Raw genomic sequence first — 27,987 nt, 5'->3', positions numbered from 1 at the left:
GTCTGGCTGCGGTGTTCTGAATGGTCTGGAGTTTGTGTAGTGGGGATTTGTTGATTCCTACGTAGAGGGCATTTCTGTAGTCCATTCTGCTAGTAATGAGTGCGTGGGTGACGGTCTTTCTGGCTTTGGTGGGAATCCACTTGAAGCTCTTGCGGAGGGAGTTGAAACTGGTGCAGGTGACGGCGTTGATGTGGCGAGTCATGGTGAGGGAGGAGTCTAGAATTATGCCGAGGTTCCGGGCGTTGGCCATCGTGGTGGGTGGGTTTCTGAGGGCTGACGGCCACCAGGAGCTGTACCAAGGACGAGAACCTCTATCTTCGCCGAGTTCAGTGTTAGGCAGCTGTTGCTCATCCAGGCTGCGACGTCTTTTATTCCTTCCTGGAAGCTGAGTCTGGTGTCTTCGGGTTCTTCGTGGGGGATAAGATGAGCTGGGTGACATTGGTGTAGGATGCTATGCTGAGCCCATGCTGTCTGACGAAGACGGCGAGGTGAGCATGTTGATGTTAAAGAGCGTGGGGTTGAGCGATGATCCTTGGAGTACTCCGCAGTTGATATCTGTGGGTTCGGAGAGGAACAGTGCAAGTCTGATCCTTTGGGTTCTGACGGCGAGTAAGGAGCGGATCCAGTCGAGGGCAGTTACCCGTATGCCAGCGTCGTGGAGTCTGGCTGCAAGATTGCCGTGGGAACGGTGTCAAAGGCTGCGGAGAGGTCTAGCAGGATGAGGGCCGCGGTGTGACCCTGGTCCAGTAGCACGCGGATGTCTTCGGTGCCGGCGAGGAGGGGGGTCTCGGTGCTGTGGTTGCTGCAGAATCCGGACTGAGAGGAGTCTAGGATAGCATTCTCTTTGAGGAAGGTGGTCATTTGTGCGTTGACAAATTTTTCCGTGACTTTGGCTGCGAAGGGAAGGAGAGAGATAGGCCAGTAGTTTTTCTGGTCCGTCTATTCAGCCGCAGGTTTCTTGAGGAGGGGCTTGACATAAGTCCGCTTTCAGTCATTGGGAAATATGCCAGATTCAAAGGTGGCTTTGATGGTCCGGCGTAGTTCGGGCGCAATGCCTGCGGCTCTGTGGAAGATGTGAGGCGGGCAGGGGTCAGTGGGGGCTCCTGAGTGGGTGCTCTTCATGGTCATGGTGGTGTCTTCAGTGGTGACCGGTGTTCAGCTGGTAACGGTAGGCTGGCTGTGATTGCTGGAGAGGAGGGTGATTTCTGGGGTCTGATCGCTGAAGTTGTCATAGAGGGCCTTGATTTTCAGGTGGAAGAAGTAGCCAAGCTTGTTGCAGAGGTCCTGGGACGGTGTGATGTCTGTGGCTTCGCTGGGGGGGTTTGATGAACTGCTGGATGATGTTAGAGTTCCTTTGAGTTGCTGGCGTTGGTGAGGATTTTGTTCCTAAAGAAGGTCCTCTTGGTGGATCTTATGAGTTAGTGGTATTCTGTTGTGGCGGCTTGTAGGTGGACTGGTCTTCAGTGGTTTTGCTGTTTCTCCACCGTTTCTGGAGTTGTCTGCAGGAGCGTCTGGCTTCTTGGAGGATGGTGGTAAACCAGGCGGCCTTCAGCTGGCGTTTTCTGTCGGGGCGGCGGAGGGGGCAGAGTTTGTCTGCGCAGTTGGTGATCCAGCGGTGTGGTTCCATGATTGCAGAGTTGGCATCGGTCGTGGCTGCGGCTGACCTTCAGACGAGCCAAGCTTCATTATTTTGAATTTCCCACTAGGAGCCACTGGAATCTCTGTGCACTACTGTTTGAGTAACGCTCGTGGATCACTTGTGAAACCAGCATGCATGGATAGCATAGAGGAATTATATGTCGTACATCACTTTAGTTGGGTACCAGGAACTTTGCATATCATTGTGTACTGGTGAGGTCACACATTTGAAAGAGTAGAGATACTACTGAATGAAATGCCAAATCAAGATGGGAGAAATCAAGCCATCTCTGGAAATTCAAAGTCCGCTCTTGCCAAATGAGTAACCAGGAGACATGTGTTCTAGTAAATGGCCCAGCTCAACAGTTCAATAATTAGTTCATGCAGATACATTTAACATATTGGGCTTCTATTCTTTTAGTCGACAGACAACCAGCTTATTGAAATGAATGCACAGTGCCTGATTTTTTTGTAAGTGCGCTCAAACCCCCAAACCACCCTGACTAGGGACTTCTGCCCCACTGACAAAAATAGCGCATTCTCCTGCACACAGACTAACTGAGAAAGCCATGCATGGCCAGGAGAGTGTATAACATAGTGACTTTGAACAGAGGTACTGCACCAGCTCTGGTTTTGTGTGCATGTGGTACCACTGAAGCCCCACAAAGGTGGTTGGTGTTCCTGAGTACAGCCACCATTTAGAAAGGTGGGAGAAGGGCTAAGCCTGGGTGGTTGTCACCTGGCTGCACAATGCTGTGTAGGTTACCAGTGAATCTTCAGGACCCTCTCCCCTCCTCTAAAGGGGCAGGATGGGAATGATACATAGACATTAGTAATTCACAAGGATTTACAAATCATGCCCTCTTGGGAAAGTATGTGAATTTTAATACACACAACGACTATCTTTAATTGTGTTACCAAATGAACAGAGTGCATTTGTCTTTCCAGGTCCTGGATTCCCAGTATGGCATGCACGTGTGGCCCTCTGCTGTCGTCCTTGCCCAATATGTGTGGTTCCACAGAGAAATCCTTGCTGAAAAGAGAATTCTGGAGGTAAAGGACAGTCTACTATTGACTACTGACTCTGCTTTGTCTGGTAATTACTCATGAGTCACCCAACGGTACGATAAAAACATACCAACTGGTTCACGCATTGATCAGTATCTCGGTTTGAAAAATAGAACTCCTGGCCACTGTTGTCCAATCTCTAATATAATAATTCAAAAATAGAGCTGCTAAATGCCATGTTGTGAAATAGGAACACTATGGCCTTCTACCATCTGAGCTACCCATCCTTGAAAAACATAAAAGACTGTAAGATACATAACATCTTGAGGGTACTAGAGGATTTGTTCCAGAAAAAATATCCTCCCGTCATGGTGCCCCTCTGCAGATAAAGCAGGACAGCCTTCCTCTATTCCTATAATAAGCCATCTCAGTTCAAAGAAATGGAAAAGCTGCCTTTATTGTGACTCGGGTACTCGTCTGCGGATGTCCATTCCCACCGTAAGTGTGTATACTCTACAACTAGTGGAGGGATCCCGTTAATATAAAAATGTGCACGCCTTGTACCCCACATACCCGAGTAGGTATAGGTAGTCCCTAACGGCTCCGTTTATTCTGCTGGTTGGTGTGAACTCGGAGGGCTTCCTTACCCCATGCACTTGTTACACATGTTCATTCTGGGCCTGATTCACAAAGGACTTCTGCACCTGTGGCAGAGGCTCCTTACTTGTTGTGGGGCGTCCGCATTGCAGTTTCTCATTGCGAAGGTCCTGCCACAAGTGCGAGCCCCCCTCCATGACTGCGGGGCCTCCCCTACGAGTGTGGAGACCCTTTGTTAAACAGCCCCATAGTTTCGAGCACTTTTTGTAACTTCTTTCTCCTTGTTTGTTGCTCTGATAGCTTGTGTGGTGATACTCTGGTTTCAAGCCTTATGCAAAAGCACTCAAGCTTTTGACCCATATTTATTATGGCTTCTTTCTTCGTAAATTGCACCTCCACCATGACATTCTTCCTTCCAAATTAGTTCCCCCATTTACTGTACCCAGCCAGGTCTCCCACTTGAGTCCCTCCCTCATGAAATGGCTTCCTCGGTCTCCATAATTTATCAAATTTCTTTAGGCAGCCTCCTGTCTGATACACCAAATTGCATGCACAATCCACATTTGACACCCAAGCCCTCTGCATTGGAAGCTCTCCACTTTCCCACAATCTAACCACATCAAGTTTTGCCACCATCAAGGCGGTGTTACAGAAGAAGAGGAAGTGTCAGTCTAGGGACTGTCCTCCCAGATGCCCAGCGCAATCATTTGGGGAGTAAACTCCGGTGTGCAATTTAATACTGTGAAAAACTGCCTCTCTATTCCTCCCAGTTTCTTCAGAATTTTGGGGCACCTGCATATGGTGTGTATTAGTGTGCCAGGCTGCCTGCACCCCCTCAGGCACAGACCTGTATCTGCCCTCCCCACACAGAATAGTCTAGGTTTTGTAATGTAGGATCTATGTAGGAGCTTCAGTTGGATTAATTGGAATCTGGCAGTATGGCCACCTCACAGGGGTACCTGCAGGCCGCTCACCAGCCATCGTCCTCCAGTCTGCCCAAGTCTCCCTCCCATTTCTTACAGAGATGGTCCAGTGGGGTGATGCCATTATAGTAGAGTCGAATATAGTCTGGAGACTCTGTGATTGGAAAAGAAAGCCCTGAGGACTCTACATGCCAGAGGCGATTCTTCCGGGGCTGCCCTCCATAGCCTCTGCATTTGGCCGAAGGAGGAATCGTAGATGTTAATAATGTAGCTATTAACCCCATGACCGTTCATATTGGTCATGTAACTTGAGGAACGGTATAATCTCATCAGCCCTCTAAATATCCCCCACTTTAGATATTCCTTGTAGGTTTCATTTACCATGGCCTACCCGCAGCCCCTTAACAGCTCGGAGACCCAAAGCGGGATCTGTAGTGTTAGTCGTCCTTGCCAACCCAGGGCTCTTGTGGTGTTGTGCTATATCTCGACTACCACTGCAGTTGGCGTCCGCAACGGAGTCAAACCCTTTCTATTGTACAATGATCAAACAAAGCCCTCCGGGTCCATTGCGGCCCAGTCATTGACTATCAGCAGTGGAGTTTCCCAATAATATAAGTGTAGGTGGGTGAGGGCAATGCCACCTGCCAACGGATTTCTAGTGAGGGGCGTCCAGGCAGTCCTCTATGTCCCGCCACCCCACAGCAAGCTCCGTGTGACGTCTGCCACCACCTCCTCGGGGACATCGAACTGGGTGTTTTGTAGGATGTAGAGAAATTTCAGGTGGTAAAACATTTTAAGGAGGACCACATTGCCTAACCGGGATGGCGGCATCTTCTTCCACCATTCCACCTCGATTTTATACCACTCTAGGATTTTCCCCAGGTTTTCTGCCAGGAGTAGGTCTTGATCGTTCGTAACAACTTTTCCCCCCATCTCTGAACTTTCTTGGTTGCCATGCCAGTGGGTGGTGCCAGGGCTGGCCCACCGTCCCCTCAGAGAACTGGAACATGATAGATTTGTGCCAGTTAATTCCCAGCCCTGAAAAGCAGCCAAACGCATCCATAATCTCAAGCACACTGAGCACCAATTGATCTGGGTCTGCTAAATACAGTAGAATGTCATCTGCATAAAGGAATACACCATATACCCAGTCTGCGTCCATCTTAATATGTGCAGTAGTGCATCTGTGTGCAACCAGTATGCCAGAGGTTAAATCGCCAGTGCAAACAGTAAAGGGGAGAGAGGGTACCCTTGACGGGTGCCCCCTGCCCAGTGGGAATTCCCTGGAGAAGGCACGATTCCCTTTGGCTCTGGCCACAGGGTCCATATAATATGCCCACCCAGGACATAAATCTCCTGCCAATCCCCACTCTTCGCTATATTTCGATAAGATAGGGCAACTCAAAGGAGTCGAACACCTTTTAGGCATCCAAAGAAAAGAGGAGTGCAGGCTCGGCAATCTGTTCCCAGTGCGCCAGGCAGCCAGCCAATCTAGGAAGATTGTACCTGGTCGACCTATAGGGCATGAAGTCGGACTGATCTGGGGTCACCAAGGTATCAACTATCTGCAAGTGGAAGTTGGCGAGGACCTTTGCCAAAATGTTTTTTTTGCTGGTTAAGAAGTGATATGGGTTGATAGGAGGCGCATTCCTCCTTGGACTTTCCCTGTTTATAAATCAAGACAATAATTGCACTGCGGAGGTCCCAGGGTAAAACACCATCTTGCTGGGCCCTGTTGAACATTGCCCCGAGTATGCCCATTAATGGCGATTTTGCAAATGTAAACAATTCAGGGATCAAAACCCTTTAGACCCTGAGATTTCCCACTTTTCATCTGACTTTCAGACTCTCGAAAAGATTCTAAGTGTGACAGTTCTGCATCGAGGGGTTTGCAGGTTTTCCCAAGGAGTCTAATCACTGGTGTGTCACATATGAAGTTTTCCAGCCAGATAGAGGTCCTCCAAGTGTGTCACAAAGGCTTGCGCTATGGCTCCTGGGTATTCTGCTCTCATCCTCAACTCTCCCTCGACCAAGACAATCCAGCGTTGGCCTTCCTCCTTTTTGGCCAGCCACACTACAGCTTCCCCACTTATTTCTGACTTCATATTGTCTACCTTGTTTGGCCCTATACATTGCCCTTGCCTCTTGGTGTAACAAGTTGCACAGCTCTCTCTCCCCACTCAACCTTGCCCCGAAGGCCTGGGGTGAGGCTAGTTACGTGGTCGGCCTTTCACTGAGCCGTTCAGTGTTCAAGTTCTTCGATCTCTTTGCCTCTTTCTTATACTTTACCTGAGACATGGGCCCGCATGTTTGGTTTGTAGGACTGCTATATGGTATCCTCCGAGTCCACTGTTCCTATGTTTTCCTTAAAGGATTGAATCGTGGTCTCCACCACCAGCTTTCTAGTATCCCGTGGGGTCAGGTCCCAGAGGTTTAGCTTCCACTTCCCCCTTGATCTCTGAATGTCTGTTTGTAGGAGCATTGTCATTGGTGAGTGGCTAGATATTCTCCTTGCTAGTATAGTGGAGTGTCCAAAGCAACACATTGGGTGTTGTAGCTTCAGGAGGTAGTCCAGTCTGGACAAAGATCGTATCTAGTTGGAGTTAAGTGTATTGTCGAATCCGGGGGTGTTCCTCCAGCCATAGGTCTACCTGTCCCACAGTGTCCTGAAAGGAAACCAGACGTGTGTCCCGTGTTCGACCTCTCCTAGGACCTTGTTATTCTGTCCAAGTCGCCATTGTGAGTAAGTTTTGAAAGGTGGTTTATTAGTATTTATTTATTTATTTATAAAATTTCTAGAGCGCACAAATACCTTCCGGTGTCTCGGCGCTAGAGTTCGTTAAGATTGCAGAGGGTTCCTACAGGCTTACTGGTTGAAAAGCCACGTTTTAATGTGTTTCCGAAATATGAATAAGAAAGAGCTTGATTTAATATGAGGGGGGAGCTTGTTCCACAATTTGGAGGCAGCAACTATGAAGCGTTTGTCGCCCCATGTTGCTTTCTTAGTGCGTGGGATATCAAGTAGCTGGGATGCCGCAGAGCGTAAGGATCGAGTGGGTTTGTAGAGAATAATGGATTTTTTTAAGAAGTCCGGTCCAGTATTGTTCAATGTTTTATAAATGATGCACAAGGCCTTAAACTTTGTGCGGCTTCTGACGGGCAGCCAATGAAGTTGGCGAATGATGGGAGATATGGGTGAAAATTTGGGTGTACCGGTTAGAATTCTTGCAGCAGCGTTTTGCACTAGCTGTAGTTTATTCATGACTTGTTCCTGTGCATTCAACAATAGGCCGTTACAATAATCAACCTTTGAAAGGACTAGCGTGGACATTAGGGTTTTACCTGAGTTTGGAGGTAGGAAAGGGAGAAGTTTCTTTACCATTCTCAAGGTATAAAAGGACTCTGATACCACTGCATTAGCATGGCTGTGAAAGGTAAGCTTATTGTCGAATAAAACTCTAAGATTCCTGACTTTTGACACCGGTAGAGGCGGATCTCCCAACTCTGATGGCCACCAGACTGGTGACCAAGACGGGGTCAATTCACCAAAAAGCATGACCTCCGTCTTGTCGGAGTTTAATTTTAAGCAATTCTGGTCCATCCAGGTGCAGATCGCTCTCATTCCTTCCTGGAAGTTAGCGGCCACTGCAGCTCCATTTTTGTGAATAGCCAGGACTAATTGAGTGTCATCGGCGTATGATGTTATTCCAATGCCGAATGACTTGATCACCCTCGCTAAGTCCGACACATAGATATTAAAAAGCGTCGGACTTAGCGAGGAGCCCTGAGGAACTCCACAAGGCAAGGTGAAATCAGGCGAATAATAGCTACCCATTTTCACAGACTGTTCTCTATCTGATAAAAAAGATGCCAGAAGAGTCTTAGCTTTGCCTTGGATGCCCATGGCATCGACACGGTCGATCAAGATGTTGTGATCGACCGTGTCGAAGGCTGCCGATAGATCTAAGAGTATTAGGATCGCTCTACCGCCTTGGTCCAGAATTATTCTAACTTCTTCGGCTGCTTTTATCAAGGCGGTCTCGGTGCCGTGACCCTTTCTAAACCCAAATTGGGTATCATCTAGTAGGTTGTTGTTGTCAATAAAGCTTGAAAGTTGTAGATTAATTGCCTTCTCGAATACCTTAGAAGGATATGGGAGCGAGGCGATGGGTCGATAGCTTTTTAACTCTGCTGGATTTAGTGTTGATTTTTTTAGAAGGGGCTTAACGATGACTTTCTTCCAGACTTTAGGGTAGTCACCTGTCAGGAACATCGTATTGCAGATATGGGTAAGCACCGGGGCTATCTGATCAGATACTAGTTTAAGGATGCTTGGGGGGCAAGGGTCCGTGGGGGATCCTGATTTGACCGTATTCATAATTTCCTCTATGGACGCCTGAGAAAGTGAGGAAAATGTTTCCAGAATTGGCCTGGTGGGTATATGAGGAGCAACTGGGCCAGCTATGGCATCAGAAGTTTTTTTAGTGAAATTATTAAAAATGTCTGTGACCTTTCCTTTAAAAGAATCCGCGATGTCGTTGCAGAAGGCTTGAGATGGTTCTATGGAGTCAGGAACCCTAGGGTTAGATACATTTTTTACCACCTGGAATAACTGTTTGCTCGAATTTTGAGCTGATTCTATTTGTGTGGTATAGAAATTACATTTTTCCTTAATAATAAGTTTTTTATAGCTATGCAGGGCTGTCTTATATCTCTCTCTATCGTTATTGTCGTAATTCCTACGCCAACGTCTCTCTAGGTGACGACATCGTTGTCTCTAGAGCCTTAGTAGTTCGGAGAACCAAGGAGCAGATGGTTTATTACGGTTAGGCTGCAGTTTTTTGACAGGTGCCACATAATCTAGAGCATTATTCAACCAGCGCACATAGTTATTAGATGCTTCACCTGGGTCATTTAAGTCTTTGAGTTTAGTGGCTTTGAGTGTATTATTAAAAACATGGTGGTCAATATTTTTCCAGTCACGACATTTGATCTGTGAGCGTACAGAGGGCGCGCAGTTTTTGCGTTTCCTAACTAGTATAGAAAATATCACTGCCGAGTGATCGGTCCAGGTGAGTGGAATCACAGTAGGTTGATTCATAAATAAGTTGTTTGTGAATAATCCGTCCAAGGTATGACCAGCTTGGTGAGTGGCTGAGGATACTCGTTGTTCTAGACCCGCAGCCTGAAAATCAGAGATAATCTTGATGGAATCTTTGTCAGCATGATTTTCTAGATGAAAATTAAAATCACCCAGTATTGTATTTTCTGTGTGGGCGGCTACTGGTTCTAATAGAGGATTAAGAGCTTCTAAAAAAGATGTGCGTGAAGTGGGAGGTCGGTGAAGTAAGGTTCCTTTAAAGGTTTGAGTGGAAGAAAGAGTAAAGGTGAAACCTAAGGCTTCCATAGAATCATGGATCATTGGCTCAGTTTTTAGAGCCAGGTTAGCACGATGTATGATAGCTAGACCACCCCCTCTTTTTCCAGAGGATCTATCTAGTCGGGTTACATAATAGCCATCAGGAGTGGCTATGTTGAAATCCGGGCCAGAAGCAGAATCTGCCCAGGTCTCTGTAATGAACAGGATGTCTAGGTTTTGAGTAGCTATAAGTTCAGCTACCTCTTCCCTGTGTTTTACAAGGGAGCGGGCGTTTATAAAAGCACAGTGTATATATTCTTCAGGAATTAGTGGCAACATAGGGGCAGCTAGATTAGAGTGAGGAGGAGTAGATTTAAAAGCGCAGTTTGGACAAGGATTAGTAGGCAGATTGTGCAAAGAATCTGCATAAAACTGGGAACATCGTTTATCAATAAAAGTCTTGCCTATACACAAAAGTTGAGATCGGGTGTAAGTTATTACCTTTGGTGTATTGTGGATGTTACAAGGGGCAGGGGATCTGGCACGCAGCGCGGTCCCAGCACGGACTGGCGCAGACTGGCACCCCTTTGGCACGGCTTCGGTGCGGTGTCGGCGCTCCCGCTGCGCTCGACCGCTGCGCTTCAGAGTGACCATTTTATACTCTAAGCCCCGCCCCCAGCTGGAACGCTAACTCCGTTCTGCTCGGGGAGGCGGCTCTGTAATTCTGAAGCTCACCCTGCCCTCCACACAAACGGCACGAAGCCGCGATGGAACGGGGCTAGGGGTCCACAAAAACGGTAAATTTGTACATATAATTTTAAAGCGTCTTAGGCAAACAATTCTTATTCAATTGAGTGCGAGTTTAAAAACAGATATAAAATGCAATTTTAAAAAAAAGTGACACAACAGTGCTTTACAGTGTGCAGAGGAGGAGCCCCTCGCAATCTGCACGAGCTCTAATAACAAAACTGCCAAGGAGCTGCCACCACCTTGTTAGTCGTCAGAGCCCCCTATCACGCTTTTACTTATACTCTAAGCCCCGCCCCCAGCTGGAACGCTAACTCCGTTCTGCTCGGGGAGGCGGCTCTGTAATTCTGAAGCTCACCCTGCCCTCCACAAAAACGGCACGAAGCCGCGATGGAACGGGGCTAGGGGTCCACAAAAACGGTAAATTTGTACATATAATTTTAAAGCGTCTTAGGCAAACAATTCTTATTCAATTGAGTGCGAGTTTAAAAACAGATATAAAATGCAATTTTAAAAAAAAGCGACACAACAGTGCTTTACAGCGTGCAGAGGAGGAGCCCCTCGCAATCTGCACGAGCTCTAATAACAAAACTGCCAAGGAGCTGCCACCACCTTGTTAGTCGTCAGAGCCCCCTATCACGCTTTTACTTATACTCTAAGCCCCGCCCCCAGCTGGAACGCTAACTCCGTTCTGCTCAGGGAGGCGGCTCTGTAATTCTGAAGCTCACCCTGCCCTCCACACAAACGGCACGAAGCCGCGATGGAACGGGGCTAGGGGTCCACAAAAACGGTAAATTTGTACATATAATTTTAAAGCGTCTTAGGCAAACAATTCTTATTCAATTGAGTGCGAGTTTAAAAACAGATATAAAATGCAATTTTAAAAAAAAGCGACACAACAGTGCTTTACAGCGTGCAGAGGAGGAGCCCCTCGCAATCTGCACGAGCTCTAATAACAAAACTGCCAAGGAGCTGCCACCACCTTGTTAGTCGTCAGAGCCCCCTATCACGCTTTTACTTATACTCTAAGCCCCGCCCCCAGCTGGAACGCTAACTCCGTTCTGCTCGGGGAGGCGGCTCTGTAATTCTGAAGCTCACCCTGCCCTCCACACAAACGGCACGAAGCCGCGATGGAACGGGGCTAGGGGTCCACAAAAACGGTAAATTTTGTAGTAGGGGTAAGTATGCACCTACCACTAGCACTAAGGCCATCAACGCAATATAAGATCCCGTCAAGATCTCAATACATTAGCCCCTTGCTCAATCCTTGGTAGCTGGCTGCAAGCAGGCAGGCTTAACTCAAGAGAAAGGTATATAAAGCATTTAAAAACACTGATACATTCAATAAGTAAGACACCACACACAATAAAAATCCAACACCAATTCATAAAAATAAAAATAGGAAATATTTTTTACTTTAAAATGACACTAAAAGGACACAAATCCAATATAGGGAACCAGAGAAATGCATTTTTAAAGAGTAACTGCTTTATAGTGCTTAAAAACCTACATGGGACATCTAGTCACGGTTCACAAGAACAAAGTCAAAGTTTGAGGCCAACTGCGATGGAGCCCAGTCAAAATTTTAACGGTGAGCAAGACACTTTGTCATGCCAGATTCACAGCGGGTTCAGAGGGATCTCCGGTCAACTTCTGGAAGTCTTGAGCTCCGGAGCTTTCAGCGGGACAAACCTGAAATCCAGGCCGAGTCGTGGTAGATGGTTGGCTTGGCTCTCGAAGCCAGGTCGGTCCACTAATGAAGCTTTTTCCTAAAGTTGTTCCAAACTTCTGGGTCTTTTTCCTGAAGTTCCTCTTGAGGATTCAAAGTGTCCAAAGCACAGATGGTCCTTGAAAGTTTGGGACTACATTTCCCGCAATGCATCTGGCCAAATCCTTACAAGTACACTGGGTGCACTCCAGGCTGGGGACTTCTTGAGGGAGATGATGCCGGGAAGCTCTGTTAATCTGTTGCTTTCAGGGAGTCCACTCCTTAATCCTTTTTGAAACAAGGCAAAGTCCTCAGTCGTGTAGTTTTAAGTGTGCAACAGGAGCAATCCTTCAGGGAGCAATCCTCTGTGGTGCAGACCAGGATTCCAGAAGGGCAGTCATTCGTCTTATAGTTTCAGGCAGCAAATTCAAGTTGCTATGCAGCTCTCACATATTTATTCAATGTTCTGGGGTGACAAGCCGGGGTGGGGTGGGTTTGGGGACCCCTTTCCAATGAGGTGCAGGGTGCCACCCAAAAGCGTAACAGCTTCCTTTAAAGTGTGGCATATTCTTCTCCCACAAAGTACTGCACTTTAAAATTCAAGATGCAGATTTTCTGTTATTTAGAGTTAGAGCTGGCTAAACCAACTTACTGGTGTGACTCATTTCCATTAACACTCCCCTCTACCTCCTGAAAATGTAATTCCCCGCCCTGCCATCTGAAGAGGGGGTATGCCTGGCTGGCATTCCTTACTGTCCTGCTCTCTTTGAAGAACAGTTTGATATACCCAGCCCGACCTGGTCTGTTCTCTGCAGCTGCAGAGCTCCCCATCAGATAACCCCTGCTCTATGCAGGTTACTTATCACCATATCAAAGTAACGTGGCTAATTCTGATAAGGCTGACCATTCAGGAAAGGCTGCTAGAAGGCTGGATTCTGGCACACAAAAAAGAAAGTCCCATAACGTATTTTCCGTACTATTTATTATAAATCCAACAGTAGCAAGTTGTTGGATTTATCATTACTAAACTTTAAAGTCCTTGAATGAATTTTAAACCCCTTCCTAGCAATATTAATACTTAAATAACATATTCCAATGTTAGCCTATGGAGCTAATAATCTACAATGGGGGAAACAAAATGGGCAGTTATTCCCCCACCAGGGCATATAAAACCATCCTTAAAGTACCAGCACCCTCCGCCTACCTCTGGCCCATAGGGCTAGGGGCACAAGTCCTCTGTTGCGGACGCTCCTCTCCTCTTGTGGCCCTCCGTGGAGTAGCTGCACCTGCTACATTCTCCACCCTCAGGTTGGGCAGCGCTCTTGCCTGCTGTGCTCTCCTCTTCCCGGGTAGGGCCCTTTGTCACAGTCTCCGGGCTCCCCAATCCTGCAGTGGGTCCCAGGCTTGTGTGGTGGGAGTTGGGCGGCCCCGTCCACCTGCACAATTGTGCCCAGGCAGGCTGGCCCTTGCAGCCCCCACTTCCTGTATCTCAGTGCCCAGGAAGGGGCTGCCCACTCCACAGAGGGCTACCGTCCCACTACACGAACCCCACCGGGGTGGGGAACAAGGCCTTGGGGCTCATCTCGCTATGCTAGGACTCTATAAATTGATTGATTGATAATTGATTTAGATCGGCTGCGTTTGAGACTTGCCATTTGTCTGCATACTTTAGCTTCCATGTGGGGATGAAAATGCAGCAAAATCCGTTTTCTTCACTGTGGCAGCTACATTGCACTGTGGACCTGTTACCCTCTATCTACTTGAACAGTTTGACAGTCATCTAGCTTCTTTCCTTCCTGTCAAAATCCAGTGAGTATTTAAAGTGGATTACCTCCCACCTGTGAGCATTTCTAGTGTTGCATCTTATTTTTTACTGTTATTAAGAAGTGTGCCTGATTTGCAGCTCAGTCATAACAAATGCAGAGAGGATCCTTGGGCAATGATGAGAGGTGAGTTGAACATTGACACGTGGAAGGCACTGAAGAGAAGTGGATGACAACAAGTGGACTGAGCAAGGGATGGATATGAGAGACTAGATCATTTTCTAATAGTCACCCAGAAGATACCGGATGGTGGCAAAGACAGCCAGTTGTGAAATGCTGAAAGACTCTGTCATCTATACAGAACATAAAGAAAATTAATTGTAACCATACTTATAATTTTACTTGTAACTATGTACCCTATATTTTCCCTGAAACTACCTCTGTTGGTGGATTGTGTGTAAGCTCACCATGTCTATGGTGAAAGGGAGATGCGCGGTGAGAAGATACAGTCAACCGATTAATTTATACAAACCCTCAGATGATGGAGGGCTTGTCATTCCCCACGTAGAACACCTCACTTAAGCAGTTTAACTGTAGCCTTAGACTGAACCCAAACATTCCTGACTAAATTATGGGTTCTCTTAGATCAAGAATAGTCGGGCATCCCTCTGTTATGGCTGCCCAAAGATATAGGAAATATATAGGCAACTCCATATCTATCACGTTCACCTTGCTCACATCATTTGGATAACGTAACAGCTGTAGAACATATCCATTCCCTGTGGCCCAGCAACATTTAATCCCAACTTTTATCTGGGACTTGAGCTTTCATATTTCAAACATGGAAACAAGATACTCCCTAAATGTTCGTTAACCTGTTCAATAGATCTTTTCCACTTTACTCCTGGAGATAACCTCTAATTGACACAATTACGACAATGTACAAGACTACCTGAGAACAGATAGGGAGGCTCCAAGGGTCTTACTTGTATAGAAGAATATATTCAAGAGGGGTGTTTCTTCACTTTACAAAGGTGTTCTCTCGTGAAGGTTCTTGTAATCATAAAAACACAAAAGGATGACGAATTTGGGCTTTATGTTCATGAAGATACATGGTTTATTGTCTGGCTGTGGCAGCTAGGACCCCTATATGCTCAAAATATAGAGAACATATATATAAAATTCTCATAAGGTGGTATATGACCCCAGTACACTCAAAGGCTATGCATGGGATTTCAGACAGATAGTGGAAGGGATGTGTCCTCAGAGGGATGCTGAAACACGCGGTGATCCTGCTCAAGGGGCAAAACTGGTCTTGGGTTACTTGTATCCAGGTTCAGTGAGGGCCTGGCTTGGCAGTTGGGGCTGACCTGTTCCTGTTGGAGCAGGGTCAAGAAAGATAGCAGTGGCTGAGATTAATTCCAGCATTCCATCCATCACCTTGTTGTTGCTGCAGTTGCCGCCCTAAGTGCAATGGGTATGCTCAAACGTGGGAACCCTGCTCACTGTGCCATAGGAACCAAGCTGCACCCGACTGAAGAGCACCAATCAGTGCGAAACCGGTCTTGAGTTGTTTGCGTTTTGTTTAGGGAGGACGTGGCTTGGCAGTTTGAAATGGACTGTTCTTATTAGAGCAGGGTCAAGGCTGATTTTCATTCGGCTGATTTCAAACCAAGGTGGCAAGGTGGGCGTAATACAATCGACTGGAGTGCGGCCTGAGCGATTGTCAGTGGCTGAGATTAATTCAAGCATTCCATCCATCACCTTGCTATTGTTGCAGTGGTCCTGCCCGAGTGTCTAGGAATTTTAGATTGATATATTCTAGCAGGTGTCTGGTATAATTGGTTTGGCTCTACCACGTGATACTCAATTATGGATCTTCCCAATTTCCACCTTGTTTCGGCAGCCATTCGTAAGCTGCACTGGCTTCCCTTAGGAAGGAGAATTCTGTTCAAGGCCCTCTGCCTCGTCCATAAGGCTCTTCACAACACGGGCCCGAAGGTATCAAATGGCTCTTCTTACTGTATCTCCCTACCAAACAACTGCGGTCAGCCAACAAAAACTTGTTGGTATTTCCCAGGTTCAGGTGAGCCAGGTGGGGGAAAGAGCCTATTCTGTTGCTGCCTTGGAGCACTGGAATTCTCTCCCTCTATCGATCTCTGGGCAAAATCTTACCTTTTGTTCCATAAGGCTTTAAAAACATGGCTCTTCACTCTTCTCTCTGTGCTTGCTCCAACCTCTCGCTCTATCAATAGCTCCTTGACGCCCTTGGGAAAAGTTTGTGCGCTATAAGACTAATATTCATTAATTCATTCAATTATGGAGGTTCAAGCTGTGGAATCAGTACACCACAGAAATACTTTCTGCGGCATTTCAGGATAAGATTTCAAAATATAACTAGACTTGGAGGTCCTTCCAGATCTACGTTAACAGAGCAAAGTGTTCTTCAACAAGGAAGATATTCATCTAAGATGTTTAGAAGAACAGGTCTTTTCAGACATTCGGAAGACTGAGCAGACTTTTGACCCTGGAATCATACAATTTCAAACAGACAACCCTCACATGTAATGTGAAATTCTCCCTATGAACAAAAAACTGGACTTTTGCTTAGTTTCTACTAAACAAATGTAATAACACACGACCAAACTATATTCGCAACAAATGACAAAGTGTAATGAGTGTCTACTTCCTAAGTACCTCCCCTTCCTTCCTGTCACGACTTTTTGGAGCTCTTGCTGAACAGCGAAGTCAATCCCACCTTCTCCCCTTGTAGGTTAGCCCACTTCTCATGCATATGGAGAGTTGAGAGAACCTATTGGAAAGGGAATGGGGGTCATTAGAGCAAGAGAGAGAAAGACCACCTTCTCCACTTATGTTTCCTAACTCTCGTGTGGGGTGTTTTTCCCAGACACCTGACAAACACCCTACCAGAAGCCCGCCATATTTTCCTCTTGGGCCTGGGTCTGTGCAGAATCTTCTAGCGGAATGCTGTTACTAATTTTAGGGCAAGGACAAAGACTGCTGTTTCCCAGCAATCGTCAGATATATCATAACACTTCCATGCTACAATACCAGATACTGCAGTTGCCTTCTATTATATTTTGGTCTAAGATCTCCTCTACTTCGTACTCCGGTAGAGGCATCCTTCTTTACTCACGAAACATGAAGCAAAAGGTGGTTCTTCCAGTGACCAGGCAATTTCAGCTATAGTGTTGATTGTCCTACCTGTCTAACAGTGGGAAAGGGACCCATATTTCTTTGACCAAATTGGTTTGGTAACCCCGAAAAGAACCAATAATCTGTTAATAATCTTGCCTTTTCTCCAACTTTGAACACTGTACTGCACTACACCGCCAAACTGCAAAAAACTTGTACCTGGCCATCTCAATCTTAAATGTACTACTGCTGAATCTTGAATATTGTATCTATCTTTCAGTAGTGATTGTACAGAGGTAACTGAGGAGAAGGAGAACGTAGGTGTGCAAAGAGGATAGAACCCAGAGGAACAACGGAAAGGAGCATACCCCAGGGGTGTGGAAGGTGTTGCACTAAGAAAATTCTGTAATTGAAATCCACTGCACCCACTGTTCAGACTGACTCATCAAAAACATCACAAATATTGCTTGAGTGTCTGAGTTAGTCTCTGTCCATTTATATCGGTATGGTAGCGAATGGATACAAAATGTATTGCCCCAGCTCTTCTAATAAGGCCTTCTGAATTCTAGCTACAAACTGAGACTCCTTAACTGTAATTATTACCTGTGGTAACTCATGCAATCTGACAAGTTCCCTGAAGAACACATAGGCTAGTGTAGGAGCAGTCTGGATCTTTTCTAAAGGAATTAAATGAGTAGACTTAGTGAGGTAAGCTATGCCTACTGGTAACAGTCTTTCCTTCTGAAGGTTCCAGATAAGTTATAAATACCATTGAAATCATTGACAATGGCTGTTGAGGTGTAGACACTGGCTACAATAACCTGAAAGGTTTTTCTTTGGGGGACCTTAACTTGTGCACAGTTTACTCTTTATTAAACATTTTTTTGCAATCTCTCTTCTCATTCCAGGTCACCAAGATTGATGATTTATACATTTTTGAGTCTTGGTTGGCCCAAAATGACCTGCCACTGGAGTTTCATGTCCCAATTTGCATACTCATTTATTTAGTGTTGGTTCTCGGACCACACATTATTTTTTATGCCATAAAATATTTTTTTCCAGTTTCCTCTGTATAAGGTATTCAACAATCCAGTTTTGTACTTTGTGTTGCATTGTAATGTATTGCAGCATTTATATAGCACTTACTACCCATTTGTGGGGTGTTGAAATGCTTGCAATCCTTTAAGCAGTGTAGCATGCACTCCTGTAGATGAGTTGCATGCTACACTATTTAGGATGTATGGTTGAAAGGATGTTGTTTTAGTTCTGATCTTATGTGGGAAGTGCTTCCATGTTGTGCATGATGACCACCGAAGTGCAGCTATCACGTTATAGGATGCAGTGCGTTGCAGTGAGTTGGATGCTGAAGTATAAGAGATAGACTTACAGTTTTTCAGTATTCTATTAGCAGTAGTAGTAGTTGTTACTTTATTCGATAAAAAGTTTCATCATAAAAGTGTACAATTTATACAGTACATAAAAAAAAAGAGCAGAGGCCCATCAATCTTATATAGACATACATCATCCCATACTACTCGATTTTGTTTAAAATTACTAAGATATAAATGTCCAGCACATTAAAAAGCAAAAAATGCAAGGACCCACCAATCCTATGTAAACATAGAACATCACTTACTACTCAATTACTAAAATATACAATAAATCGTGTCATGAGAATCATTAAAAGAGATATCCTGCCATGGGGCCAACTAATGGTTGGATGGGGTGGGGGTGAGCTTGGACCTCCTTGTACGTGTCTGCCACGCATTACCCAAATATTTAGCTACCCCACACACCATAGCAATGGAGGACCTATCAGTGCAGAGGACCCGAAGGGCCATTTTATGACATCTAAGGCCATGCCCCTTACATAGTGGTTTTAACCATGTCTTCCTGGCAACCCTGTATGCCAGGCAGGCAAAGAAAAAGTGAGCCACAGACTCGTTTGGGGCTGCACAACCGGGACAAACTTTTTGTAGAACACCCGAATCTTTCCACCCAGAAGAAAAGTCATTCACCGGTAGGGTCCCAAGCCTCAGTTTTAGGTAAAGTGATCTGTCCAGTGGTTTCTCTATATAATCAAGGAAGGGTTCGAGTTTTCTTGTCCATTTGATCTCCAGGAAACGCTGGGAGAGAGGGCCCCCGTCACTTCTGCGTATGGCCATCTCCTGTACCCAGTCCCAATAGAGCTTCTTGATCACTACCTTGGGAGGCGGTGTTTGGCTCAACCATGCTTCACTGAAGCCCAGTTGCACCACCAGCTGTCTCAGGTTGCACAACCACTTAATCTTATTGCCTGTGTTGAGGAGAATAAGTTCATCTAGAACTGCAGCATAATTATGGAGCTCCTGGGTCCTTCTCAGACGCACCCAAAAGGGAAGTGGGCGCAGACGCACTATATCTTTTATGGGGCGCCTGCCTAGGTCTAACCGTAATGGAATTAATGGGGTGGAGACTGGGAGGGCCACCAGATCTCTCATGAACTTATTTTCAGACGTGGCTAACTCTGTTATATTCTCAAACCCCCACAGCTCAGAACCATATAATGCTGCTGGCAATACTTGACCATCATAAATTGCAAGAGTCGGTGCCGCAGGTTTACTAAACGACTCCCGCTGTTCCCTTAGAACCACCCCTGAGACTCTTTTGTGGTTTAATAACATTTTGGCCAAATGGTCTTTCCATTTCATCCGGCTGTTTACCCTTACACCCAGACAGTCAAAGGAATCGACCAACTCCAAGGGGACGCCGTTAAGCGAGACATTATTCCTAAATCTCTTGGAAGTGAGATGGCCATGAGCTTTGTTTTAGAGGTATTTATAGTGAGGCCTCTATCAATGCAAAACACGCTAAAGCGGTCCACGAGTTTTTGAAGACTTGTGGGTGTTTTAGAGATCAAGATGGTGTCATCCGCGAAGAGTAGAGTGAGTGTTTTTTCCCCCGCCAGGGATGGTGCATCTGCCGCGTCCTCCCTCAGATGATCCACCACTTCATTCACAAAGAGGGAGAATAGGGTCGGTGCCATAACACATCCCTGGCGGACTCCATTCTTCACGGGCACCCTTTCTGTCAGTTGCCCTGGGTGCCCCATCTGATCCTTGCATAATTCCCCTCGTGTAGCTTCACAAAAAGACTCAATAGTGGCCCTGGGAAGCCCATCTTCCCCAAGATATCCCACAGCCTTGCACGAGGGACCAGATCGAACGCTGTCTTAAGATCTATGAATGCCAGATAGAGGCTACCCTTGTTAATGGTCACGGCTTTCCAATAGATCGGAAAAAAAACGGAAGACCTGGTCCATCGTGCCCACCTTCTGGCGAAACCCTGCTTGGAAGTGAGAGAGAACATGCTCCTCTTCCATCCAGACACCCACCCTAGAAATGATAACCCTGCCAACCACCTTCTGGATCACGTCAATCAGACTGATCGGTCTGTAATTGGCAGGGTCGTCTCTTGTGACCTTTTTGTACACTGTTACCACCTCTGCTCCCTTCCATGAATCTGGCACCGGATAACCCTTAGAGATCAAATTCGTTATTAGGGCAATTAGTTTGCCCCAGGCATCAGGGTCATTCAAAAGAAGGTCCCCTGGTATCCCGTCTGGGCCAGCTGCCTTCCTAGGGGTCAGATGTCTAATGGCCACTCTTACTTCGGAGGGCAGAAATGGTTCTTCAAGCTCCGCCAGGGTTTGGGTCCTGAAATCTGAATCTGCGAGAGGTGAATCTAATACTTCTCTCCCATCATACAACGCAGAGAAGTGGGAATGCCATTGCTGTTCCGTTATATGATTTGCGATAGATGGTACACTTTGCTGCCTAGCCTTGTTAATCAGATCCCAGAACAGCATGGTATTCTTCATGTTGGCAGCGGATTTAAGATCCTGCCAGCGTTGTTCCTCCCACTCACGTTTAGCCAGCACTATCGCCCTTGCATAATCCTTCATAGCCGCTCTAACTAGTGAGGGATTTTTTTTAAGCAAGGCGACAGTTAACTCCTTCCGTTTCACCTTGCACTGGTCTGAATACCATGGATTACTGGTGGTGGCCGGTATTCTATTAGCTTTGCACAGCTCTGCAGGTCTTTTTTGGGAATTTCCTATGATATTGCCTGCTTAGCTGGTTACTGCACTGAGTTGTCCAATCTGAGATTGTTTGTATAGTTGTTGTCCGAAGCTGGCATGGTTGAAGGGAGAGAGAAGTTTAGAGATCTGTAGATATGGGTATTTTTATTATCATCCCATATCTGAGTGTCTATGTGAGATGTAAAGAAGCAGTCAGATTGTAAAGATATTTGAGACCTGCAGTAAATGGACTATATTAAAGTCCTCAAACTGTCCAGTAATATGTGACAGATCTCTTCAGTTATTCCATGCCTATTTATTTATTTTAAAAAAAGGAATTTGGTGATGTTTCTATTTTTTGGCTGTACATTGCTGGTGGTGGACAACCCTCATAGCTGATATATATTTAGTACATTTAATAGGTATAAGTTACAAGTTGTTGCTGACCGCTGAAATTATGATTTTAGTATTATTGTGGGCCATAACGGTTACATATGGAATTACATACCTATATAATGTCACTGTGACCCAAGGGTTTGCCCTTTTTTGCTTTCCTATATAAATAAACTAATTTGCTGGTTGAGTTGTTTGCAATTTGTGGGTTGTAAGCTGAAGATTCCTCATGAGGGTGTGGTTGTTCAGAAGTGTATATGATCCTGGGTGCTTCTTATGTTGGCTGGTAGTGAGTTCCAGGGCTTGGCAGCTTGTACTGAGAAAGCAGTGTCTCCTATGAATTTATTATGGTAAATTGGTACGATGATAAGTGGTGCAAACCTGAAGCCCAGTGTTCTGTTTGGGTTGTATTGCTTGAATTTAACATATAGGAATAGCGGTTCTTAACCTCAGGAGGCTCTGTGGACAATGCAGAGTGCCTTAAACATTGCCGTTCTAGCTATTGGTAGCCAGTGGAACGATTTGCAGGACTGGGGACATGTTTTTTCTTAGGTGAAGAGGAAGAAGAAGCCTTACATCAGCATTTTGGCTACGTTGTATTTTGTGTATAATGAACGCCGGTGAGCCACAGTATAGGCAGTTGGCATAGTTTAGCTTGGAGATCATGAGCATGAGGATGGCTTGCATTTTATATTGGTATGGAAGGTATGGGATGTTTTCATTATGTAGAAGGCACTCTTTGTGATGTTGTTAGCACAGGGTATTTCATTAGTAAGTCTGAATCCATGGTTACTAATCGGTTACTAACTTATCTTGATGTTGTCAGAGGGGCTTCAAGTTTCTTAGGCCGTATGGTGGTAGGCTGGTAGTGTTGCCATTGTCCATATGTCATAATCTCTGTCTTTATAGTGTTAAGCTTTACATGGTTCTTCATTATTGTATGAAGCTAGCTTTTTATGTAGTGTACCAAAATGAGCTACACAATGTAGAAAGTCCAGACTACCTTTATGGACTTACAGGGCTTACATTATTAATCCAGAATGCTCTTTTTTGTGGTAGTGTGGGCGAGCAGTGTTTAGGCTTATCAGTTGGTAGTGTTCAGCTTTTGTTGTACAAGCACAGTCAATAAATGAGACACACGCTCAAGAAGAAACTCGAGACCGGGTTAGAAAAATACCATATATTTTTCTAATATTTTAGACACCAGGAACTTCGTAATCAGGTAAGTACTTTAGATGTTATCAAATTTTACAGTAGAAACAATAGAAAATGACAGCTAGGGCCTTAAAGGTGGTAATGTTATCCTATGGGAGAGCCATTCACTGCTTAAGGTTACTTGCAAACGACTTAAAGGACTGTCCTTCTGGACTTAAGGTGAGTATGGGCTAAGGTCGAAGAAAGCACCAAGAGGTCAGTCTTGCATGCCCTGGGATGTCCAAGTGCAGTGGTGCTTTCAGCGGTGGTAGCCTCAGACGCTACACGTTGTAGTAAATGGAAACAAATACCTGTGGAAAAGAGACTGTAAAAGGGTCCTGGGGGACCAGTCTGGCAGAACCCACAGGAGGGCTCCACTCCTGGGGTTCTCAGGGCCACTGAAACACCATTGGTTTCAATGGACTCAGGCTGGGGGCTCGGGTGCATAGGTGCTTTGTCTGTCGGATCGCCAAGTTTGAGGCTCCCACGGTTCTTGGAGCACCTGCAGAGAGGGAGAAGAAACTAAGGAAAACAACTTTTCACAAGAAGCTGGCCTCTGGGGAAGTCCCTCGACGTGCTGGGTGGTTTTGGCAGCAGTGGTGTTCGGACTGAACTAAAACAAGCATTGGTGCTTGCAACCGGCTCAGTATTGCTGGTATTGGTGTAGGGCAGCTCCTAGGAGTCCTGACATCTCCAAACTTGGTGGGGAAGATGGATCTGACCTCCTGAAGCTCAGTGACCTCTTTCTGGGAGGCTGCTGCGTCAGTGGACACGGTAGTCAGAAGACTTGTGTACCGGTCAACGCGGTCAGTGCCTGCAGGCTGCAGGGCAGTAGTTCCTCCACTACTAGGGACGTGCTGACAGGTTGGCACAGTGCTGGCAACCCACCAAGGGCACTGGTGCAGGACGAGTTGGGTCTTCGCAACTGTCGAGACAGGAGCAGGCAGGGTTTGGCACTACGTCCACAGCTAATCCACAAGACTTCCGTTCTTCAGGTCTTCTTAGACCTTATTCTTGAGTCTGATGAATCTGCTTTCTTAATGTCATGGGGCTGAATTTAGGTGCTGTAAGGGGAGTGAAGGTAGTATACAATGGGCGACTTACCCTTGAGTTCACCACACCCACTATATGACCACTTCCTGTGGGGAGTGTGCATAACCCTTTCCCATAGTCCCAAATTCCACCAAAATCAAGATGGTGAACCCTTCTTTCGTGTAGCACATCAGACAGCCCACTTTAGGGGTGTGTTTAGCCTGGTGCTGCAACATGCCTTCTTGCATAGCTAATTTCCCTCCTTTCCCGGTGCCAAATAAGCCTCAGGGGGTGGAATCTCCCAGGTCTTGGGGAAGCTGGTCTCACATATCAAAGGTGGCAGGGGCTTGAATCCCCTGGCCTTGAATGCTAAATCACTAGGCATCCTGCTGGTGGAGGTGTGAACACCTTCCTCCAGAGCAGGTCTGATTTCTTGCCTCAGCGAGCATGGGCTGTCACCTGCAGGGGGGTCAGAAACATGCCTGTGGTGGTAGGCTGAACGATACCAGTCAGCCAGCACACTAACAGGCTGGTAGGTTTTCTCTGTGCACCTCTAAGGTGCCCTCTGGTTGCGTGTTTCAATAAATCCACTATTGGAATCATTATGGATTTATTAAGACAAGGTGTTTGACACCAAATATCATAGGTTTCGGTAAAGCAATCATTTAGCTGGGGAACCCGTAATCACCAGTGCCCAGTACATATACTTAAGATGGCTTCCCTGTTCACTTGTACTATCTAGTAATTGAACTAGACAGCACAGGGATATATCTGCTCATGCAGATATGTCCTCGCATGTATTATAATGCTCCCTGCCTTAGGGCTATAAGGCGTCGTGTATAGGGGACTCAAATATAATGTAGGCATGGCACACGCTTCAATGCACAGTCCAAGTCGAAAAACCAGCATCTAGTAGTTCAAATGGGGGCAAAAAGTGGGTAGGCATTCCTGGTGCCTCCTACAATAATCCATATGTTTATTGTCATAGGCAGTCATCAAGCTTTGAATTGTAGAGATCTTGGGGGCTATCCATTTTTACAATGATGTGGGTGGCATCTGCATAGTTCTAACAGGTAAGGGTGTAAGATTTAATTAAATTTGGTAAGGGGTTGAGTAGGTGTTGAATACTGGACCCCTGAGGAACGCCATAGTGTTGTGTGTGATGAGGTGATGGGAACATGGGTAGGTAGACTACACTTTATCTGTCTGTGAGATATGAAACAATCAATTATAAAGCATTTCCACGGATTCCAATATTGTGAAGTCTTTGCAGTAGGGTGTGGTGGTGGACAGAGTCAAATACATATATCCCTATTTTAGGAACTATAAGAATGTCTCTGCATCCTTACCCTCTTCTTTTCAGCACAAAAGAGGACTAATGGTCAGGCTTTGTTTCTCTACTTGTCATGACAGAGTGTCCACCTTTCCATGTCTATTACCAGGTCCATAGGTGATTTCGTAATTAGATCTCGTAAAGAACAGTAATCATCTTAGATGTCTCAGATTCACACACTTCATAGACTTTAAGAACCCTACATTTTGTGGTACGCCTGAATTATGATCATAATCTCTGCCCTCAACAAATAATGTCTCATAAGGGCTAAATGCTCTTATATAGACAACAGTTCTTGGTCGTAAATAGTATAATTGTTCTCTGCTGCTGCTGCTAGAGTTCTAGAGAAAAATGCTATTCGATTGACCACCCCTGTATACAAGGGCCACGTGTACAAAATTTAAGAATTGCAATTTCCTAATTGCGATTCTTACCGAATCAGAATTAGGAAATTGCAATTCCTAATGTAAGAAAACACACAAATATTAGATAGAAATTGCTAATGGGTTGCAAATCGACCTACCTCATGAATATTAATGAGGTAGGTCGCAGTTTGCGACCCTTTAGGAATGATAGCCATCGCAGGAATGGTAGCCTGCGGGGGTAAGCAGACAACCAGGTCTGTGATTGCTTTTAAATAAAGCAATGTTTTTTTTTTTAATGAAGCACGTTTTCCTTAAATGAAAACAAGATGCTTTAAAAGGAAAAAAATGAAACTTTAAAGTTTCATTTTTTTAAACTAGGCAGTGGTCTGTTTCCGTTCTCAGAGGAGAAAGGGCCGCATTTGTGAATGGGTTACCACCTCCTTCAAGGAGTCGAAAAGTATGAATGATTTGCGACCAGAATTTGGTTGCAAAACATTAATACATCCCATTCAGATTCATTATTGAAAGGGACACCCAAAACACCCCCTTCACAATACCAAAACGAAACACAAATTGTGATTCGGGTGACAGAATCACAATTTGTGCTTTGAACATATGAACACATGCTTTAATAAATATGGCCCTGCATGTCTTTAGGCAAGAACGGCTCCATTCACATAGGAAGAGACATCTGTTCGAGAATGAATGGCAACTCACTATTTGGGTTTTGTAGAATGGGAGTAATGTTTAATACCTCATAAAGAGATCTGCAATTAATCAATGATGCAGAATTCACCCGACAGACAAAAAAAGTAACATTCACAGAATGGGACTATTACATATTTAGTTTAAATGTATTAGGAGGTCACATAATTAACTGCCTCAAAGAAAGAGAACCATCTTCTGAAGCCAGATTAGAATATTAAGGCTCACCACACTGATGAGTAGCTAGTAGTTCTTCTCTGGAAATTTCCGTTGTTACATCGCAGGTAGTTTCAACACTGTAGATTGCATTTTGGTAATTAGATCACAATTACCTTTACATAGAGTTTTATTACTAAGCTGTACTTTACATCATCTCCCTTTACATCACATATCTTACATGGTAAGTAGTATTTATAACACACACACACCATATTTAACCCCTTCGATGCTGATGACGGCCCCCAGCCGTCATGCACTACGGTGGGCGTGTGCTGATGATGGCTGGGGCACCGTCATGAACCCGCCCACTCGCGATTCTGCCGCACAGGCGCAGAATCGCGGCCGCGCCCAAGGGGGTTAACATGTCTTGAGTGATATATGTGAGGTCCTAAGCAGAGCATGATATAGGGGGGTGTTGTAATCTAGCAAGTGATCAATGCACCCTCTCTATGGTTGCCCCTGCTTTGCTGCTTGGCCTACATGATTTCATCGGAATGTTGAGAGGGTTTGAGTGTAAGAAGGAATCAGTTGGTGTGAAGGGCGAAGTGGCTGCTCCTGGTGGGGCCTATAATATGGATCTGAACTGAAGAAGACTAAGCATCTTTCTTTCAACTGTAACAGGGTGCAAGTTGTAGTTAAAACACACATATATTTTCATATTTGTGAACAGACTCCGGCCCGTTCTGAAATCATTCATCCACCCATCCCAAACAGGCTTGATATAAGATAGACTTGGCTTGAATAACTTCAGACTAGTCAGCCATGCCACAGAAAAATGGAACCTTCTTGATAACCCTTCATGCATTATAGCACTAGATGCAGAGAAGGCTTTTGATAAGGTCTCCTGGACCTTTCTGCATGCAACACTAAATTTGGGTGACAATTTTAACAAACTGGAACTAGCCCTATATAACAGACCCACGGGCAAGATATCAATGGGCACCTAGCCAACAGCTTTACCATACAAGGCACGAGACAGTATTGCCCCTCTCCTCTTTACTCTTTTTCTTAACATTAGAATCCCTCTTAATTGCTTCAAGAGAAAACAAAAACATAGCAGGAACCCCTTTTACACCAGGGGCCCAAAAAAACAATGCTTATGCAGATGATGTTCTAATAGTTATAATATAAGTACAATAAATGAATACGCAAAGTATCTAGTTATACACTCAATAAAGAGGAAAAAAACGAAATACTCCCTCTTAATAACCTCTGCAGTAGTTCCAGAACTAATAATTCTGTCCTTAAGTGGGAGCATAAAAGAATCAAATAGCTAGGAATTTCGTTTGAGTGCACCTTAAAGCAATCGATAAAATACAACGTACAAATACATTTCTTTGTGGGGTCGTATCGAAACCATCAGCATGATAATTTCTTCACAAATCAATTCCCCTTTAAGTATGTCCCCCATATCCCTCTCTGACGAGTTCTTAAAAAAAAAACTTTTTCTCTTCACTCTTTCTTTCGTCATTTAAGAAACTAAGAATTGCACTCAGAAATCGAAGACTACCAAAATCACTCTGAGGCCTTAGCCTAGCAGATTAATGCAGAACCCAAACTGCCAGCTAACAAAACAGAGCGTACATTGGCTCACAAATTCGCCGACACACTAATCAACCTGCCTAAAATTACCAAAAAAACGAATATGTCTCCCTTAACTTCATGAGTGGCACAATGGAAAAATCAAAATCGAAGGTTAGCCCCTGTGTTATAAAAACCGGACAAAGAAAGGAATAGCCCCTATTAAAGCCCTAGGCCCCTAAAACAGACCCTCTCACATTCCTATC

At 45.2% G+C, this 27,987-nt stretch overlaps 1 protein-coding gene across 2 annotated transcripts in view; it reads left to right on the top strand.

Moving 5' to 3' along the window:
* Window positions 1-27,987, top strand: part of METTL23 (methyltransferase 23, arginine) — a 141,100-nt gene that overhangs the window by 36,676 nt on the left and 76,437 nt on the right. For both annotated transcript variants that reach the window (XR_015297496.1, XM_086930677.1), the window contains exon 2: window positions 2,587-2,691. Coding sequence is in view for 1 of the 2 variants with exons in the window: in XM_086930677.1 (XP_086786803.1) it covers window positions 2,587-2,691 (105 nt within the window). In the remaining variant the exon portion in view is untranslated. The remainder of the gene's footprint in view (window positions 1-2,586; window positions 2,692-27,987) is intronic.

The sequence above is a fragment of the Lissotriton vulgaris genome, chromosome 7 (assembly GCF_964263255.1).
Source record: "Lissotriton vulgaris chromosome 7, aLisVul1.2, whole genome shotgun sequence".
In the NCBI taxonomy this organism is placed as follows: domain Eukaryota; kingdom Metazoa; phylum Chordata; class Amphibia; order Caudata; family Salamandridae; genus Lissotriton; species Lissotriton vulgaris.
Note: the sequence above shows the minus strand (reverse complement) of the source record. Positions and strands in the feature narration are given on the sequence as shown.